The sequence below is a fragment of the Corvus hawaiiensis genome, chromosome 2 (genome assembly GCF_020740725.1).
Source record: "Corvus hawaiiensis isolate bCorHaw1 chromosome 2, bCorHaw1.pri.cur, whole genome shotgun sequence".
NCBI classification, from domain to species: domain Eukaryota; kingdom Metazoa; phylum Chordata; class Aves; order Passeriformes; family Corvidae; genus Corvus; species Corvus hawaiiensis.
In genome coordinates this window covers 52345589-52363939 of record NC_063214.1, presented here as the reverse complement: position 1 = coordinate 52363939, position 18351 = coordinate 52345589, and the positions used below count along the sequence as shown (strand labels likewise).

At 43.2% G+C, this 18351-nt stretch overlaps 1 protein-coding gene and 1 long non-coding RNA gene across 5 annotated transcripts in view; one reads left to right on the top strand and one right to left on the bottom strand.

Moving 5' to 3' along the window:
- Positions 1-18351, bottom strand: part of MTUS2 (microtubule associated scaffold protein 2) — a 269268-nt gene that overhangs the window by 13708 nt on the left and 237209 nt on the right. For all 4 annotated transcript variants that reach the window (XM_048294988.1, XM_048294987.1, XM_048294984.1 and 1 more), the window contains 3 exons: positions 11338-11404; positions 4964-5178; positions 736-841 (listed from right to left, as the gene is read on the bottom strand). In XM_048294988.1, coding sequence (XP_048150945.1) covers positions 736-841; positions 4964-5178; positions 11338-11404 — 388 coding nt within the window. The remainder of the gene's footprint in view (positions 1-735; positions 842-4963; positions 5179-11337; positions 11405-18351) is intronic.
- On the top strand, positions 5872-9031 carry LOC125321738. The gene is made up of 3 exons (XR_007201663.1): positions 5872-7655; positions 8021-8088; positions 8704-9031. It is a non-coding gene; the product is annotated as an uncharacterized LOC125321738 (long non-coding RNA).

Below are 18351 nucleotides of genomic sequence, written 5' to 3'. Positions count from 1 at the left end.
TAGACTGTTCTCAGTTCATACTATGCTCTGGACTGTGTCTCTAACTGACACAATGCAGAGCTAAGCAATATGGCTTGGTTTGGGAAATGTGGGAAAACCTACTGGAGATATTTAAATCGTAGAAAAAGGGAGATTGTACAGATAACTGTTAAATGTCAGCTAAAGCATGCACAAAGGCATGTGTTCAGACATTGAGCTGGTAGGGAAGAAAGAGATCTGTCTGCAGCATCAATCCCGTGGCCAAACTGTAACACAAAATAAAGATAAGAGTGCTGAGGTGCAGATTTGCACCAGTGAGTGGCTTTGGTCTGCTTAGCATGGCCAGACATTTGCTACTGAAAATAATGAGTCTTGTTTTTAGAAGCAGTGTGGGCATTTAAGCACCTACATTCAGAGATATCCCAAGAGCTCTATCCTCCTGAGCACCCGAGGATTAGGCTCTTGAAAAAATATGTGTGTGAAGTGATGTGGAATTTGGATTCTATTTTAGCAACACATAGAGAAAGCCTTATCTTTGACCCAGAGACCCCCCTCAGATAATTTCAGGTCAAAATTAGATGTTATACAGACTGCAGACATCTCTCTCTCTGCCCTAGCATGAACCTGGTGGTCCACCCCACGTGAAAGCACTTGACCAACACAAATTTTCTGTGTAATCTGCTCTGGAGGAAGAAACACAGCGTCACACTCCTGCTCTGGAGCAGCTGTGTAGCTGTTGGGTTGTCTTTGGCTTACCTTGAATCTTGCAGTCGTTCTCATCCTTCAGTACTGTAATGGCCACAATGTGGTTGTTTTCCAACTGGGACATTGCAGCTTCATGTACAGCTGTGATATCTTCCACCTGTTCCAACAACAGTGAGCACAGACATGGGACACATGGTTAGACAGGCTGTGGCACACTGACAAGCCACTGCTGGAGAGCTCCAGTGATCTGGAAACAGCAAAGGGATCTAGTGAATGTGTCACTTCCAGCACCTGAGCCAGTTTTGCCATGTTGATACCTTGAGTGGTAGCGTGTAGTCACTGCTGATGGTATTTTTGTTCTTTTAACTTAATGGTGATGAAGAAGTACATAAGAAAGCGAAAGCCCTTAGGTGGAGATGCTGTTTATTAAATGTTCAGAAGTCTTGACATTCCATTAATCTAAATTATAATAATGACCACACGGCCCACAGCCATCATGGGAGTGAGGAGTGCAGCTGGAAGAGGGCTGTGGGCAGCCTGTGTTCCATTGCATCCTGTGTGCTTGGGACTCCTTCAGTGTATTGTTTTGTTACTAGACTTGGCTAAAGGCAAAGTGAGATCCCCAATGATGGTCTTTTAATATGCATCATTAAAGGAACTACAATGAGAAGTGGTAATCAAGTTTAAGTCAGTGGTCCAGAGCACATTCTGAATGCAATGCATCGATTTGCTTTTCCGGGGTCTATAACCACACTGATCTTATTTGATACATTTAACACAATACTATCTGCCATATCTGCCAAGGCAGAGGATCAAACTATTTCACATTTACAGTAAACAGCTGTTCATGGCTAAGTGACTTGACTCCAAACACCTTTATTTGCTCACAGTTATGTAAATAATGGTAGAAAGTTACTGCAGCTGAGTTTGCTTTGACTGGAATAAATGTTATTTCACTGCTTTTAACTGTCAAACATACGTATTAAGTAACCTACCAGAAGCAAAATTTCCAATCATATTGGAGAAAACATGCTCTTAGAATGAAAGTTGGGCATTTAACATGGAATTTAAAATTGTCCAAACTAATTTTCATAATAATGTGGGAGGTAACTCAGTGGCGAAGAACAGTTTCCAAAATAATGGGGAGTCAGTCTGCTGATACATTGCATGACAGAGCTGAGAAAGGTGGAGGGCAGATGACTCAAAGGGCTACTGATGGGGCAAGGACTATCACCTGACTTTTTCCAGAGCACAGTGTCCTCGTACATGATGACTGTAAGCTGAAGCCTCATGAGTATTGCCATATTCTTCACCTCACCCTTGCTGAAGCCTTTATTCCTACTCTAATTGCTTCTCAACTGAACAACACCCCATAGGAATTATTATGCTCAACACCAACTCCCTCACGAGGTGAAGGGGTCTCCTCTCCCTGCCACCATCCTTGGCAAGTTATTTATCTATAAAGCCAATTAAATATGTCCCAAATGATCTACAGGGATTTTTCTGTCTTCTGTGTGTTTCACATCCACATCCCAAGCGACTCATTTTAATCTTCCAGTGTGACGTCCTGTCTGCAGTTTTTCATGGCAGATAGTCAACTTGGCATTGGGAAGCAGCTGCCTTGGATGCTAATTCCAACTTCACCTCTAATTTACTCTGTAGGCTTGATCACCTCACTTAACACAAGTCATGTTTATTTCTGGCTATGGAAAGTACCTCAGGTGGGATTTTAAGGTTTAATAAAGTAAAATCAAGAGGAGGCTCTAGTGGGAGAAGTTCAATAAGCTGCTGCACAAAACAGCTTGAGCTGAGCACCTCAAGTGAGAAACACTGGCAGGACAGATCACAGCCTTTACTTTGCAATTCTGCCTTTAGCTGCAAGGAGATGTGAGAGTGCACTGGCACACAAGATCAGTTTGTGAGGAGTTTGGCTCTCATGCTCTGCCACATCCTCACAGACAGCTGAACCTCCAAAACCTGACACAGGAACTGTGTCTCCAAAGAAATAACAGCTATCTGGCAGTGAACTAAGTGGTGACTGAAGCAACACAGCATGGAAGATTAGGTTGTGACGGGAAACCATGAAAGCAGAATGACTATCTTCCAAACTAGATGTATGGATACAGAAATACATGCAGATCCATGGTCAGAAGGATTCTGCTGTTGTTACTGCCTTCATGAATGCAAATTCAAATCCCCCCAACAGGGATGGGCAGCTCAAGGACAAGGCTTTCCTCATGTACAGTATAAGAGCTCCATTTCCTTGGCCAAGAAAACACTGTTGGTGAGCAGCTTTCCAGCACAGCCTGTCAGCCTCCCCTGATCCAAGAGTGCTCAACACAGGATGGGTATACAGCAGAGCAGGGATTCAAAGGGAAAACCTGCTAAAACTCATCATGTTAACCAAACTATGAATTGCAAATGTGGGCTAAAACTCTGAGATAGTACGGTCACAGCAGCATTTTCAAAGCAATGGAGAGGAATGTTTGTGTTACCTTCAGTAATCAGGGAACACGGAGCTCTGGAGCAAACCCAGAACCATTTGCCCCACAGAGGGAAAGATGTGTTTCCACTGTGATGATGAACAGAGTCACAGCAGATGAAAACATGAGAAAAATAAGCATACTTCTAGTCAAGTCCTACAATGACCTGTATCACCCTTTCTTGCGCTGATCAGCTTGAGAGAAGAAGAACCAACATCTGTTCTTGTGGTCCTGAGAGCTTGCAGAAATACTTCAAAGAGTAGCAGAGCTAAGCTATAAGCTATTTCAGCAAAAAATTAACAAATCCCTTCACAAATGCTGATGTCGGGTGATCCAGGAGAGGCAAGCCTTACAGCTAGAGCCAACATCTTCTACCAGGCAGACTGACACACTGACACAGTGAAAGGAAAAAAATTGTCAAGGCTTTTGGGAACATGACCTCTCCTTCATATCAGAAAGAAAAGCAGAAATTTTGAGGGGCATTGCAAGAAAACCAACTTGTATAAACTGAAATGAGAACCAAAAGACATGGCTCAGCACAGGTTCTAACCATTTAGAGAGAAATATTTTGAAAAATCTGATGTAGAACATGAAAATCTATTTGATAGCACCTTCTAATACATCTTTGGAAATCAATTCATTAACAGAAATAGGTAGTTTGTCCAGGACAAAACAGCCCACTTGCATAAAGCCTTTGTTTGGCATGTTACAATCAGTAACAACTATCAGGCTTAGCAATTAAAATAGGTAAAATCCAGTGGGAGTCCTTCACACCCCTGCCCCGAAGAATCAAACTGAATTGCACAGAGGTAGCCAGGGCAGCAGGCATTCTGAGGCACAGGCTGGGATGCCCTGTGTCTGTCTGACATGGCTGGCTGATTCACGTGCCAGCAAGGACAGCTCCCAGCCCAGGAGGGTTTTGCTGCATCAGGAGCCTGGGTGGCAGCCCCATGACAGCAGGGGCTGCGGCATGACAAAGCCTAAAGGCACAGATTTACACACCACACCTGGGTGCAGCAGGTTCACATGTGAGAAAAGCCCTTGTGATCTGTGGTATTGGGTAGTGGGTAAGAGTTGCAGCTGGAAAAATCAGGACAGAATCCACTGCTCACTGAAGGAAAAATGGGAAAAGGCCAGGTAAAGGCATTACTGCCATAACCCAGTGCCCGATGTTCTGCCAGCATGTGAGAGGTGCCCAAAGGTGAGTTACAGTATTTGTTCTGGCAAAACCAGACAAAAGTAGCTGCTTGTGAGGGTACTCCTATCCAGTACAGAGAGCAAAGCAAGGAGAAACTCTTGGGATGTACAGTCCAAGAGATTAGACTGAATGGTGGGGCAGCAATCAGGGGACCCAGAGAGTATCATGTGCACGATGTTTAAGTACTATCCCTTCACTGTACTGCCCTTGAACTAGCATTGCAAATAACAATGGGCATGGCTCTGCTGGCCTTACCAGTGTGGAAGAGGTTCTTGTTCACCCTTGGTTTTAGTCATAAATTGACTAAAATAGGTGGGTTGAGGAGCAAGTATGTGTGGGCAGCAGAGATAATGTGAATATTTTTATTGTAAAACATCAGGAAGCATGTGAAGACAAGACATGGCAATGTAATAGACTACTGTGTAGAAAAAACAGTAGAACTAATAGGGAGAAACAGCAGTAAAGATATTCAGGATTACATTTTTCTGCTCGTAACTCATTACCAGTGTCTTCACGTTGGAGTGTTCAATACATTTCATTACCTGAACCCTATCTACTAGCATCAACTATTCTTCAAAGGCAGCAGGTGGAGACTGACCTGATCCTGATGCTCCAATTTGGCTTGTTCCAGCTGCAGCCTGTGTTGCTCCTGCAGGCTCTCCTTCTTGGTGTTGTACTCCTCCTGCAGCCACTGCTCCAACGCCTGCATCTCCTCCTGCTGCTGCCTGCGGAGCTGCTTCCCCTCCTCCTCGAAGCGCCTCTCCAGCTCCTCCTTCTCGCTCAGTAGTTTCTTCCATCTTGCCGTGTTGAGGTCTGTGGAGGAGACAGGACCACACAGTCCTCACACTGTCCAGGACCAAGCAGAGGCATTGGTCTACTGGTTTGTAGAGCAATGAGCTTGGTGGTTCTCACCCACTCTGTTGTACAAGGGGTATGACTGACCACTTGACCAGAAGGATATGTATCTCATACATCCCATTTTCGAGCTGTTCAAAGCTGCTCATCCCATAAACCTGTCTCCAGCTCCAGCAAGAACCATTCAAATCCATTAATGCACACTTGCTTAAAATAATTTTGTATTCAAACCACTATCTTGTGTGCTTCATGGTGTCAGAGAGCACAAATGAAAGGCTGATACTGAAGGCAATCAGAACATGTGGAATTTTTACTTTAGTGAACTAACCAGTGACTGTATCTCAGAATTCACACTACTGTTTTCCAGCAGTTCTATCAAGTCAAAGATAATCAGTCCATTTCCCCCTTTGGTTCCTCACCTTTATTGTTCCCCAGGTCCCAGGAAAGCAGTGTCACAAACATTGTGTCCTCGGCCTTTTGCTTTGCTAAAGAACAGTTGCAATAAATCCAGATACTGAAGACTTGATGCAAGTTGGACAAGATCAGACAGACTACATTTAAAGAGCAAGTTTGCTCACTTGTAAAGATCTAACAGGTAAGAAGTGATTAAAATCATCATGACCATAACATTCAGAATACTAGAGAAGAAGGGATGGGTTTCTAATGGTCCTGCTACATCTTCTTTCTGATTTAGACCCATAGCTGATTTAGAAAGATGATCAGGTTTTTGAACAAACTGATGGCATATTTATCCTTCCTTTGCCTTTCAAAATGCACGTGCCGTCAACAGACCTGTATGGCATTTTAAGTCAGAGGATTGGGAGTAGCTGTCTCCATGTTGAATGTTTCAAACCCATATATATCCCATGGCCACATACTTATTCAATACCTGTATTTTTCTGCCTCCTTCTACTGTGGTGTCAGACTGCCCTCATTTCTCCCAGGGTAGCAACAATTTGTCCAAGTTACCAGTGCTGTGCCCACAACTCATGTTAGGTGCACCCATGCAAGGTAGTTTGGGCACCCAAGCTAACCATTCCCTTCCCCACATAGTTATTTTTCACCCTGTTTAGAGCTCTGCTTCTACATTTACTGGACACCAATATCCAGACTTGCTCAGTAAGTCCAGACAGATAAACACTACTGGGCTCCTGTTGTGATCCTGGTATTTTCTGGAGCACCGTGAGGGACTCTGTCCCTGTCAAGCTCTCTGCTCCTTACAGAAAGCAAGTGAACCAGTGAGTTTAGCACCTCAGTGGGAGCACATAGAAAGCTTTCCCACTTGCCTTATATCCAGAATGGAATGGTACATTAGCTGGAATGTCTTGTCTTCTGGCAGTCTGGATTACAGCTCTAAACCCTCTCTCTTGCTTTTTGCTTTTTTGTTATCTTTGGCATGTAAAGTGATCCCAGAGCAGGAGGGGTTATGCTTGCAGCTCTGCCTTCAGTAGAATTCAAACTTACTCAAGCTTTAAATAGGAGCTCCAGCCTCTCTAATGAGATTACCCAGCACACAGGGAGGGCTGAGCAATGAAACAATGTGCTCTAACCAAAAGAGAGTCCATCTGAAACACATCCTGCAACCTGAAATACAAGACTATTCACAAATCAGGCCCTAATGCATGTGCAAAACGGAGGGAAGAGGGAAGCAGGGAAAGTGCACTTGCATGCCATGGTCCCCATATACCCAACAATGCTACTGGAGGCAGAAAATGAGGAAATTTGCCCTATAAAGAATATGAAACACCTCTAATGAGAAGGAGTGATCCCTTCCATAAGTCTCAGACTAAGACAAATGAGGCTGAGGACTGAAGTGTTGAGTAAAAACTGAATCTCTTCCTAGTAGGGAGATGGACCTTTGGGCCTGGCTCTCCTGGGACAGGCATAGCAGAAGGCAACACCCATGGAGCCCAAGGGTCTGTGGCTCTCCTTCTCGGGGAGCAGGAACCAGTGTGGGAGAGCCTGCCCTGCTGGAGCTGTGGCTTCAGCGTGTGCTCCTGGTGAAACAGCTGTGACACCTCCAGCAGGGACTCTGTAACAGATGCCTGAACAGAAGACCTGCTGATGCTGCTGCAAAACAGTGAACTGAGCTTTCAGGCATCAAGACAGGGATACTGTTAAAGTGAGCTACTCTTGGAGAAAAAAGAAAAAATCACTCAGAAAAGTTATATGAATGTATTACTGACACGGAACAAGACAAGCAGAGCACAACCACTACTGGTCTGTTGGGAAGAGTTACACCCTGGTTTTCTTCTTCCTTCTCTGTAGATATCTTCATTGCTGCTTACAGGCTGGAAATGACTCTGATGCAACGTGGCATTTCCTGGGATGACAGCGTGCTGGGTTAAATGAGACCAGCTACTGCAGCTTCCCTACTCCCTGGGCACTGAGTGCACAACAGATGAGCAAAACCCACTTCAGGCCAGGCTGGGAAGGTGAGGGAAAGGTAGATGTCACTACTGGACTGACCTCCCCCCACCACACACAGTCGGAGCCACAGTGCAGCCTCCCAGCCCTGGCACTTTGCACTCAGGAGGGCAACTCCTGGGGGAACTGGGGGCTGGCGTCTTGTGGCCTCACAGAGGGACTGTTTCCTTCTGACACAACAAATGGGCTCTTCTTCCTGAGCCTCAGCCCCAAAATCACAGACAAATCACAGCCACTGCACTCAGGTTAAGGGTCCTCTGACTGGGTGTTATATCCAGGAGGAGATGGCACACAGGCTTTGGCTTCCAAACTCTCATGAACCCAGGCAATACAAATTTTAAACCTGACATCTGATTGCCTTTCCTTCATCTAGGTTTTTTATGCATCTCCATACCTCCTCTCAACTCACTTCACGTCATTGGTCTGACAGCAAAGGAGCAGGTAATTCTGACATTTAATTTCCATTAATTTGAAGGGAAACAGCTGGTATTCAAAACCTCTTTATTTCAAGAGACTCAGTGTTGCAGCTGAAAAGTGCTTATATTTATAATTTATAAGGATCGGTGTCTTGAGTGCAGAACGATTGCTTGTCATGTTTTCCTAGCCTTGCTATTTCTAGCAAAATACGTGAGCAAATCTTATTGCTTAAAATAACAAGTCCCTCAGCATTTATAGAGGCCAAGACTCCTCCCCAGACCTGGTACAGGAGAATCACTTTCCTAGTTCACCCATGCTGGTTTCAGATGTGGTGTGATACTTTCCCAGCAGTGCTGGGGGTAAAAGTGCACAGTGTTGTCTGAACCTCAATATTTTGCCTGGCTCCGGAAGGATGCATGTGTCCCGATGCTATTTTTACACATGGTCCATTGCTGCTATTGCTTCAGCAATGGTTTTATTTACCACAAGAATTTTCCTTAAACATAAATTCTTACTTTTCTGAACAGCAGTTTTTCTGTTGCAGTTTCATTGCTTTGCATAGCAGAATCCTGTAGTTTCTGCTGAAGTTAAAGACTGCATGCTATGAAAACCTACCCAAATTGTAACTCTGAATTACAGGTATTGCCTCAACAACCAAATGTTGGACACACTGCCTCTATCAATCCTGGCTAGTCCAGCCTTGTTTTACTGATTCATACAGGCATTTGCATCAGTGAGTCTGGCATGGTGAATTTATACATGAGCAACCAGGAATTTCTGACCAACACCCATGGTGTTTAACTGGACTCGTTATTTTTAAATTAATGAGAAACTACTTATTAAAGTGACGGAGGCAAGTCAGAACTACAGCTTGGTTGTAGTCAAAACACGCTCTGATTTTCCCTGAACTTCTTCACAGAATCACCCAAGACTGCTGTTGTCAAATAAAGGACTGTTTCATTCTTTATTTGCGTAAATCTTGTACAATGTTGTGCAACACACAGATTCATCTGATAGTGAGACTAAAATAATCCTCCTCTAGCACAGGTGGGCTCCATGTCTCCAGCAGCACCCTCATGTCTCCAGTAACAACCTCAGCTGGAACTGCTTTAGAGACTGCAGAGAACTGTGCTGATGAGAAATGCTCTCATGTACATGGCATTTACCATCTCGCCTTGTCCACAGTTTGGTTGTTTCACAAAATTTTTATAATTTTATACCAAAGGAAAACAGACTGCCCAGCAATTTTTGACTTACACTAAAAAACGTAGACCATTACCTTCCATATGTAGGGATTTATACTATGATTTTTATTGCTGATGAATTTTTTCACATTCTGCTGAAGTGCAATACCTGCACATGTTCATCTTTTTGTTCATCCCTACTGGGAGTCCTTCTACCTGGCCATGTTGCATCTCAGGGTTGCACAGAGAGGATTACCTCCACCAAGCAGGTGACCAGCCACCTGTGCCACTCCTAAACAGCCTCTACCCAGCATCTCCATGTCTCCCAGAGTGATGGGAGGAAGAGGTGGCCTGTAATGACTCCTCTCCATTACACATGCCCACAGGACCACTGTGGAAAGGGCTCTCTCACACCATCTTTCCCCTTTCTGAGGAAGAAAGCCCATACACCTCTACAGCTCCTCTCCCTTCTGAAGTGGTACAGCTCAGGCTGCTTTTCTGGGGTGTCTGTGGTTCTTAGCAAAATGGTCCCCACATGTGCCATCAGGACTCAGCTTCGTGCAGAGGAGGTGTCTGTTGCTGCATGTGCAAGGGCAATGGCAAGGGCAGGCAGTGCACTGATCTCCTGTTACTGAACATGCTGCTCTGTGACCCCCAAACAGACAGGCTGTTATATCCTTGGCAAAGTTCTCTTCTCCAGCAAAACCACCAGGGATTTGTATTCACTTCAGCTGTACAAACATGGTGTCAATGGAAGCAGAGCTCTTTATCTCCAGCACTGAACCTCTCTTTCCTTCCCATGTCACTGCCACTTAAAAAAGCACTCACAAAAATGAGCAAACCCAACCTGCTAGATTGAGGTAGGGCTTTCAAATGAGAAGTGGCTATTGAACCGAGAGCTTCAGATGTGCCCAGCCTAAAGAAAGCACCAGTGGCAACAACTTCTCTGTAAGAGCTGTAGAGATGCAGAGGATGGGGAAGGCAGGCATCAGGGAATAACTGGAAACCTGTTTTGCTATTGCTGCAGTATACATTGGCAGTGGGGACAATAAAGCTCTCCATGAAATGACAATCAGCCTAAGAATTTCAGAGGGGCAAAGCAGGGAGCACAAGCTGGTAAGCATCTGAAAAGGGCTGTGCTCAGCTTTTCTGAAGTGGGCTGTCATGGGCAAGGTGAAGGCAAAGCACAGGGAGGATCTGCAGCTCTGCCCATCCCACAGGGGTTTGGCCTGAGCACTTCATCTTCCAGCCACATGGCACAATCTGTGCTTAATGGGTGACCCAGGAACTGGGCTCCCACATGCAGGGAAAGCTGAGAGGTCCCCCCTATTCACAGCTCCAGTCATCAGTGGTTCCAACACCTTTTGGTACTCAGGGTGTCCCCTCATCCAGTGGGCCTCCTCTCCATTTACCCTGGGGTAGATGAACCCAACATCACACTCATTCTGGGGAGATTTAAGTCCAGAAGAACTCAGCCTGTTGACTGAAGCCAGAGCAAAAGCCCATCTTCTCTCCCAGGAGTGGCAATATCTTTACACTCTCTCTCCTGTCTAGATCAAAAACCAAAAAGGAAAAGAGGGGCATGCAGATATATAGGGAATACACAGACAAATGGGATGCATTGCTCTTTCTGCCTTTCAACCAGGAAGAGAGAGATATTAACAAGCAAATTCTGGGCTTGGTGTCCTTGGGTTTGTTTGCAAAACACAGCAATGTTCCTAAGTTAGCAGTGCATCCCCAGTCACTGTGCACTGCAATGGTCCCAGGTTCCCACTCCTCATCACACTGTGCTTTCTCCTCAGCAGTGCTGGTGTTTGAGGACAGAAGCCATGGGTTCATGAAAAACAATTTGTCTAGTAAAGATGATGCACAACTGGCTTCAGCATGTGTGGTAATGGGCCCATCTGCACAGCAGAGAGGTGAAATCAAGGTTCCCTCTGAAGTCACAAAACCCTTTGCCAGTGGGCTTCAGGAGATACTTCATCACATGTATGCAGGTTCCCCAGGATCAGGTCACAGGGAATCATAATAACTGCTTTCATGTAAAGTGAGAAAATCACTCTGTTGTTACTTTTCTTGTACTACTTACCAACTTCCTCCCTGATCTTTGCAAGCTCGACTCCTAACTCCTTTATTTTCACAAGGGCATTTTCATTCTGTTTAAGGAAAAAGAGAGAGAAATACGTATAGTACCCAAGTTTATCCCAGATAAGCAGTTTCACATGTTCATTTAGTAAAGCAGATTAGATTGATTCCTCATACCTTCATACTACAATTTTTTTTTTTTTTTTAGGGGAGGGGAGTAGGATTATAATGAACTCATTCAGTTTTTAACTCAAGCTTAGGAGCCACAACTCACTGGCTACAAGTACCTTGTATGCCTACGAGTACATGTGCACACACTCACGTGCACACAACAGCACAGAATACTCTATTTACTCCTGTGTGTCTAAAAAGACATTTGTATTTTTTATGAATTTGTGGTCAATCTGCGTACCATTTATAGCTGGACTGCATGTACAAGATGGATTTATTAATTCTGCTAAAATTCTTTCATCTATTTAAGCCTGCATTTAACCACCTCCAACCATATCAATATGCTCACAGAGTCAAACTTACAGAGCAGATTGCTGTACTCACACCATTCTAGGCATGGGGAGCATTCCCATACAGACACCACTAATAACCTGATGTTCATGCCTATCTCCACATTTATTTCTGTGATTTTATTTATTAGGGCTCCTTTCCTTGTCTAGTCTCAGAAGAAATCTGAATATTAAGGAAGTAAAACAGATGAATTGGCTAAAGGAAACTTAAAACATATTTACATGAGCAAGGAGGTGCTATTACCAAAATGCAAGGACTTTGACAGCAGATATCTGATGAGTGCTGTGCAAACTGACAAACAAAATTCTTATCTCCATGCACTGGAGTTTGATTTAGTACAATAAATCCCAGCACAGCGGTTCAATCATACGGGCACTTTAAATTGGGATGTATCATGAATCACATTAGAAAGAAGACAAACGAATGTATCCTGCTGGGAAGATCACTAATGATTAATAAAACTAGATCAGGTTACTATAAATATGTCCCGGGTTAGAAAAGGTCAAGAATCCTTAAAGGACACTACAGAAAAATCATATTCAAGAGAAAAAGCAGTACAGTAGTAAATTGAATTAAAAGGAGTCCTAGAAACCAAATCTTTCTGTATTAAGCAAGCAAGGCTAATAAAAATATAGGGCACAGACAGGATTAGTTTGGCTGCAGGATACATAGCAGATAGGATAGCAAGTCAATTCTATATTAAAAACATGAAAGTGGAAAAGAAACATTTCAGAACTTAATGTTTCTGTATATTTTTCCTGCATCTAACTTTTAACTCTGTTAAGAGAAGCAACACAACTTTACTTCTGGTAATACCTTCTGGTAATAGAATCTGGAATTTGAATTAATCCTTTACATATTGCCCTTTTGGGATGACTTCCACCAGATTCAAAGGACACACTTTCTGGAAAGTTTGCTGTAAACGGAGTGATAAACTGAACTGATCTGAGAGCCTTGAAAGCTTGAGGAGACCCAGATGATGTGGGCATCTTTCTTATTCAGTTATGGGAAGAAGCCAGGAATGCAAGACCTGGCTCCTCCAGTCAGCTCCATACTCTGCTGAGTAATGCACAGGGGGCTGTGTGCCAGGACTGCAGAGTGTCCAGTCCTGACCAACTGCATTAGGCTCAGAATAAAATGATGTGACTTCTTATGGACTTCTTTTTCCTAATCAGTCAAAAAGTTACGGGAAAAAAAAAGTTCCAGATAAATACAGCCTGATATGTTAAAAAACCAGATCCCTTCACAGAGATTCCCAAACAGCCTTACAGGGACAAGGTTTCCCCTTTTGGAGAATACCATTGCATCTGCCCATACCATCTGTTTAACTCCCTGGAGTAATATTAAGAGGTGCTCTTGACAGACTGCCAGGCCTGGTGCCCTTGAAGGCGTGTGCACAGGGATGTACTGGATGCAGGACTTGCAGATGGGAAGCGCCCACTCAAATTACCAGCTCTCATTGTTTGAAACAAAAGCCACTCAAAGCAAGGGAGCTCTGCACAAATCATTACCAGCACCTACAGATAAGCAGAATTCAGCAGGATTGTTACTACTCTATTTACACAACGAAAATTAAAAGCAAGTAAAAAACCTACATTTCAGGGGGAAAAAGTATTTACAATTTTGATTCCCCATAAGAAATATTACAGGCTCCACATTTTACATGATGTTTTATCTTAGATAAGGTTTTTCCTACCCTTGAGGATACTTGGTGGTGGGATTCTCTCCAAAAGTGTGGAGAATTGCCATGATGCCAGTTTAAAAATTCTATCCCATAACTCCAGCTCCAGCATGGGCACCAACCCACCAGGGCAGTGGGGGTCACATCTGCCTACCACCATGCTGGGGCTGTGGTTTCCAGAGCAGAGCAGCCCCTGGGACTACCTCGAGCAGACAGATCAGCACAGCTCAGTTGCCTCTGCTGTCATTTGACTGCCCTGCCAATACTTCTTGCATTGCATTTTATTTTGGTCAGAGCTTCCTATCTGCTCTTTGGGACCTCATATTTATGCTTCCTGGGAGGTCAGATGTGCAAGGGTTGCCCTCAGTGCCAAGGCCTCAAGTAGTCCCCGTTTCTCAGAGGGTTCTTCTAGAGAGCAATAGCACACGAGTCCTTATCTTCCTCTTGTGCAAGAGAAGTGAGGTGCAGTTTTGGCTGATCATCAAATCAGCCTCACGGTTTCCTGGATGTGCAGTGAACTCACAAACCCTCGACATCTTCTGTAACTGCAACCTCCTGCGTCAGTGTGACACGATATGTTTGGACTGCACGTGTTCCTGTGACACTGTAAACACGGCAGCAATGCAAAACAAAAAAGCCCCTGCTTGGCATCATCAGCCTGGCTTCACAGATAACCAGCACCTCCCTGTCAGGGTAGCCAGGGAACTGGGAATGCCAGCACTAAGGAAACCAAACATTACAGTAGAGCAAATCTGGATCTGACTTTGGAATGTAAAGCTATCATATTCAGTGCTGAGATTCCTATATATCCACTGTCTAAACATCAAAGCAATTCAAAAATTCACAAGCACACAAGGAAAACTTCCCCAAAACGAATGGATAAGAAACCAAGTCAAGAGGATGTCTGTTGGGGAGGATGAAAGTTTGGTAAGAAAGTTTCACAGATATGTAGGCTTGGCAGAAAGATCTCTGAATGTAGAAACTGGGGATGAGATAGAAATGAAAGCAAGTTTTGATATAGAGTAAAAGATGTTTTGCTGAAACACTGACCACTGAATAACTCAGAAGGCAAAGGTTGGAGATCAGTTGGAAGGAGATTTTTATGAATAAGACAAAGGTATGTGACTACAAACAAAGACATGTTTTTCACCAAGTAAATAAGTCTCAAGAAGAGCATAAGTAAATAGAAAACATGTCTTTACCAAAAAGAGAGATATGGCAGGCAAACAAAAAATGTCGATGTAGGAAGAAAAAGAGAGGTCTGAGAATTTTCCACTGTAAGCTTAAATTGTAACTTACTTACTCTTGTGATTGGATAATAATGACTATAATATGGTGATGGTAGTAGTTATGATAGGCTATAGGCAAATGTAAAGGTATTGTGTATGGTGCTTATTGGTTGTTATGTATTAAGATACTCTGCAAAGAAAAGTATATAATGTTTTGTAACTTGAACAGAAGGTGGCTTCAGGTATGCCTACAAACTGTAGCTAACAGCTGTAGGGCTGGCTCTGGATCCCCACTCCCTGAAGTGCTGTAACTTCACCTATGCAATAAACAGCTTTCAAGAGAGCCGCCTGAAGTGCAGACATCCTTCGTGAAACTTTCTCCTATAGATGTCCCATTGGGTTAATCAGTCTTCACTAACATTTATCTCAACAAAGTATTTGAAAGAGAAGACAGGGTAAGCAGCTGCCCTCCCAAGAGTTTTGTATCCACCGAGGCTCAGGATATCAAAGGAGCTTTGTAAGGACTCTCTACTAGGCCACCACTTGGAGTTGAGCCATTGAGGGTGAGCATCTAAGGGCCAAATCCAACTTAGGTTTCAGCAACTGTACACACCTGTTTTCAGTAGGTGAAAAGATGAGAGACCCTGTAAGGAGATTGTGCAAATATCCACCATTTCTAGAGCAGCAGTTAAAGGACAAGGAAGAAAAAAAATTCCTTTGATGTTATCTGGAATTCATTTCTTACGCCCAAAAATGTGAAACCAAAACAATAGGTTTTGTACAAATTAAAATGTTGCATTTTCTTTTCATGTACTTTTAATGAATGATGGACTGCATTTCTTTTTAGAAAAATTATGACAAAGGATTTCTGTTGGCTGCATCCCAAGAAATTACTCTGAAAGTGAAGTAATTTTCATAAAATAAGATTATGCTCATGATGGAGATGAAGAAAAAGTTCTTCCTCATTCCTGAACTCTGCAACATAACAATTAAGTCTTGTGTCTGGACTATGTCCCATCTCCTCAGACAGAACGAAAAGTAGAATGAAACAGGTAGAATGATATGTTTGCCCTACTGGTCTGTTGAATAGAAGACACAGTAGCAACTCTTTCTCCTGTCATCATCTTTATAGCATACAGGCCTCCCAATATTTCTCCTGTGAAAGGCTGGATGTTGGACTGCATTTCAGCAAGTGAAACAGGCACTGAAAATGGCACATGTGAGTTCTCCATTCAGCTCAAAACACCCTGGATGGACTGAGGCATGACTTACATTGGTGCAACAGCTCCAGAAAACAAGGCAGGTAGGCAAGAAGGTACGCAGAGGTGTAGGAAGAAAACAGGAATTCATACAATTAAATAAGTGTCCAAACCTAGCAGTGTAACTCAGAAAAAAATCAGCTGAATTTAGATATAACCCCATGGGAAGAGGTGGAAAAATAACGTGGTAGAAGATGTCATAATATGGACCTGAGGATGGGCAAGATGCTGGTGCTGTCCAAACAGATTAAGAAAGGAAGTAGTGATGAAAGTTTGTGGGCAGAGGCTGAATGGGGCACTGAGCAACCTGATCTCATTGAAGATGTCCCTGCTCATTGCAATGGTCTTGGACTTGATGATCTTTAAAGGTCCCTTCCAACCCAAACTGTTCTATGATTCTGTGATTCTATGAAAGGCTCTGCTTCAGTTGCATGGAGCTTCAGATGACAGGTAGACATCCTCAAAGAGACATCATCAGGGAGACAAGTCAAGATTTTACCTTGGACCAGGAATAATTGTGGGTTGGGGAGGCAGATTTCAGGTTTGTCTTAGAGTCTCTGTCCTCTGAGAACTACAACCTACCCAAGAGATACTAATGAATTAGGAATACTAATTAATTAAACCTCCAGGTACTTTTTTAACAATAGGTAAGTAATAGTAGATCCATCATAGAAATGGAAATGGGTCAGATCAGGCAAGGAACATCAGAAAATTGCTCAGAACCATATCGGATTTCAGCAGCAGCTAGGAAGTAAACACGGGAGCCTGGAGTTACCTTTCCAAATTGACATGACTCTCCACCCTGCCAACTTACTTAATGTTTGCTTATATTCTAAGATCCAAATGTATGTACAGTGTCTCCACTGTACAAACACTTCTCAGTTCTCTACAGTATCTCCTAAAAACTTTCTGCACACAGATCTTCTGTGGCACTTGTTATTAAAACTGTTCCTCCAGAACAGCTTTTCTGTATGCAGAGCTTTCAAAATATTAAAAGAAACCAAATCCCTGACTTGCAAATGGTGCTTAGTCACTGTTGTGTTGTATTCAGACTTCCCTGTGGCAAGGTGTTATATTATAATTGGAAAGACAATCATACATACTGGGAATTCTCTTGTACCAATAAATATTTCAGATGATACAATAAGTGAATAGTCAGAAGCAATAAGTGAATCCCACTGCAGCTGATATTCAAAATTACCTACAGTCTCCCTTCAAGAAGAGGTGTTTTAACATTGCTGTTCAATCATGCTGGTTGCCAGGTAATCCTTCCTCATAACACCCTTTAGGTTGAAGTTGACAAGCACTTAGATATTCCACAGGGACTGCACTTTGACAAGTTTTATATTAACCCACACTTTTTTTCTTAACCTGGTTAGTAGCATATCTAAAGCTGTATTTGAACTTATTATTAGGTAAATGGGAGATGCTATCAGTTTCTCATTTAACAGAGTTATATGAATATATCACAAAGCCGAACTCTAAAAGAATACACTGCACAAACGTGTTTCTGCCAAGATATTTTCTATTAAGCAAATTAAATGCACATATTCATTCTTTCACTCTTCTCTGCATAAAATCCAGGCAAATTTTCAGAAGAATAATGGGAAAACCTATGTGATCAAAATGTCCCACACCTTCTCTTCCACATGCCATTTTCCTGCTGCCTGTAGCTATGTAGTTACTTCTGCACTGACATTTCTTACATAACCCATTTTGGTGCCTAGGAATGTGTTTGATTTAGATTCACACAAACATAAGAAAACAGGTAGTTTTGTCTTGTTTCACTTCTCCTAGATTGGAGGATCAATCCTCTGCTGGAGATGTAAAACTTTAGGACAGCTAGAGGCTGAATAATCTCTCTTCAAACTTTGAAACTCTCTGCAAGTTTCCTTTATAACTTGTTCTCCACATGGCTATTAAAAATGTATGAAAAGCAGAGCAAAATATCAAACCGACTGTTGCTACAGAGGATGCCAGCGGTCCCTCCTTGTTTCATGAGCATACAACCCTTACATTTAGACTGCAGGATAAACTTATGTAAGGCACTGCAGTGAATGAGAAAGCGACACTTAGACTTGTCCCTGGTGAAGGGGAGATCAGCACACTGCAAACAAGCCGAGCATCGCTCCCCTCTCTGCCACCCGGGAAGCGCATCCGCCACCGACCCCAGCGAGAAGCAGCAGCACAGGCTCTATCATGGCTACCTTCCTTCCCTTTCCCTAAAGGATAAAAAAAACAAAAAACAAAAAACAAAAAAACAGGCAAAAGTACCGTCTCGTCCTCGCACAGAGAGGGGGGAAAACACGTGGAGCAGGATTTGCCCA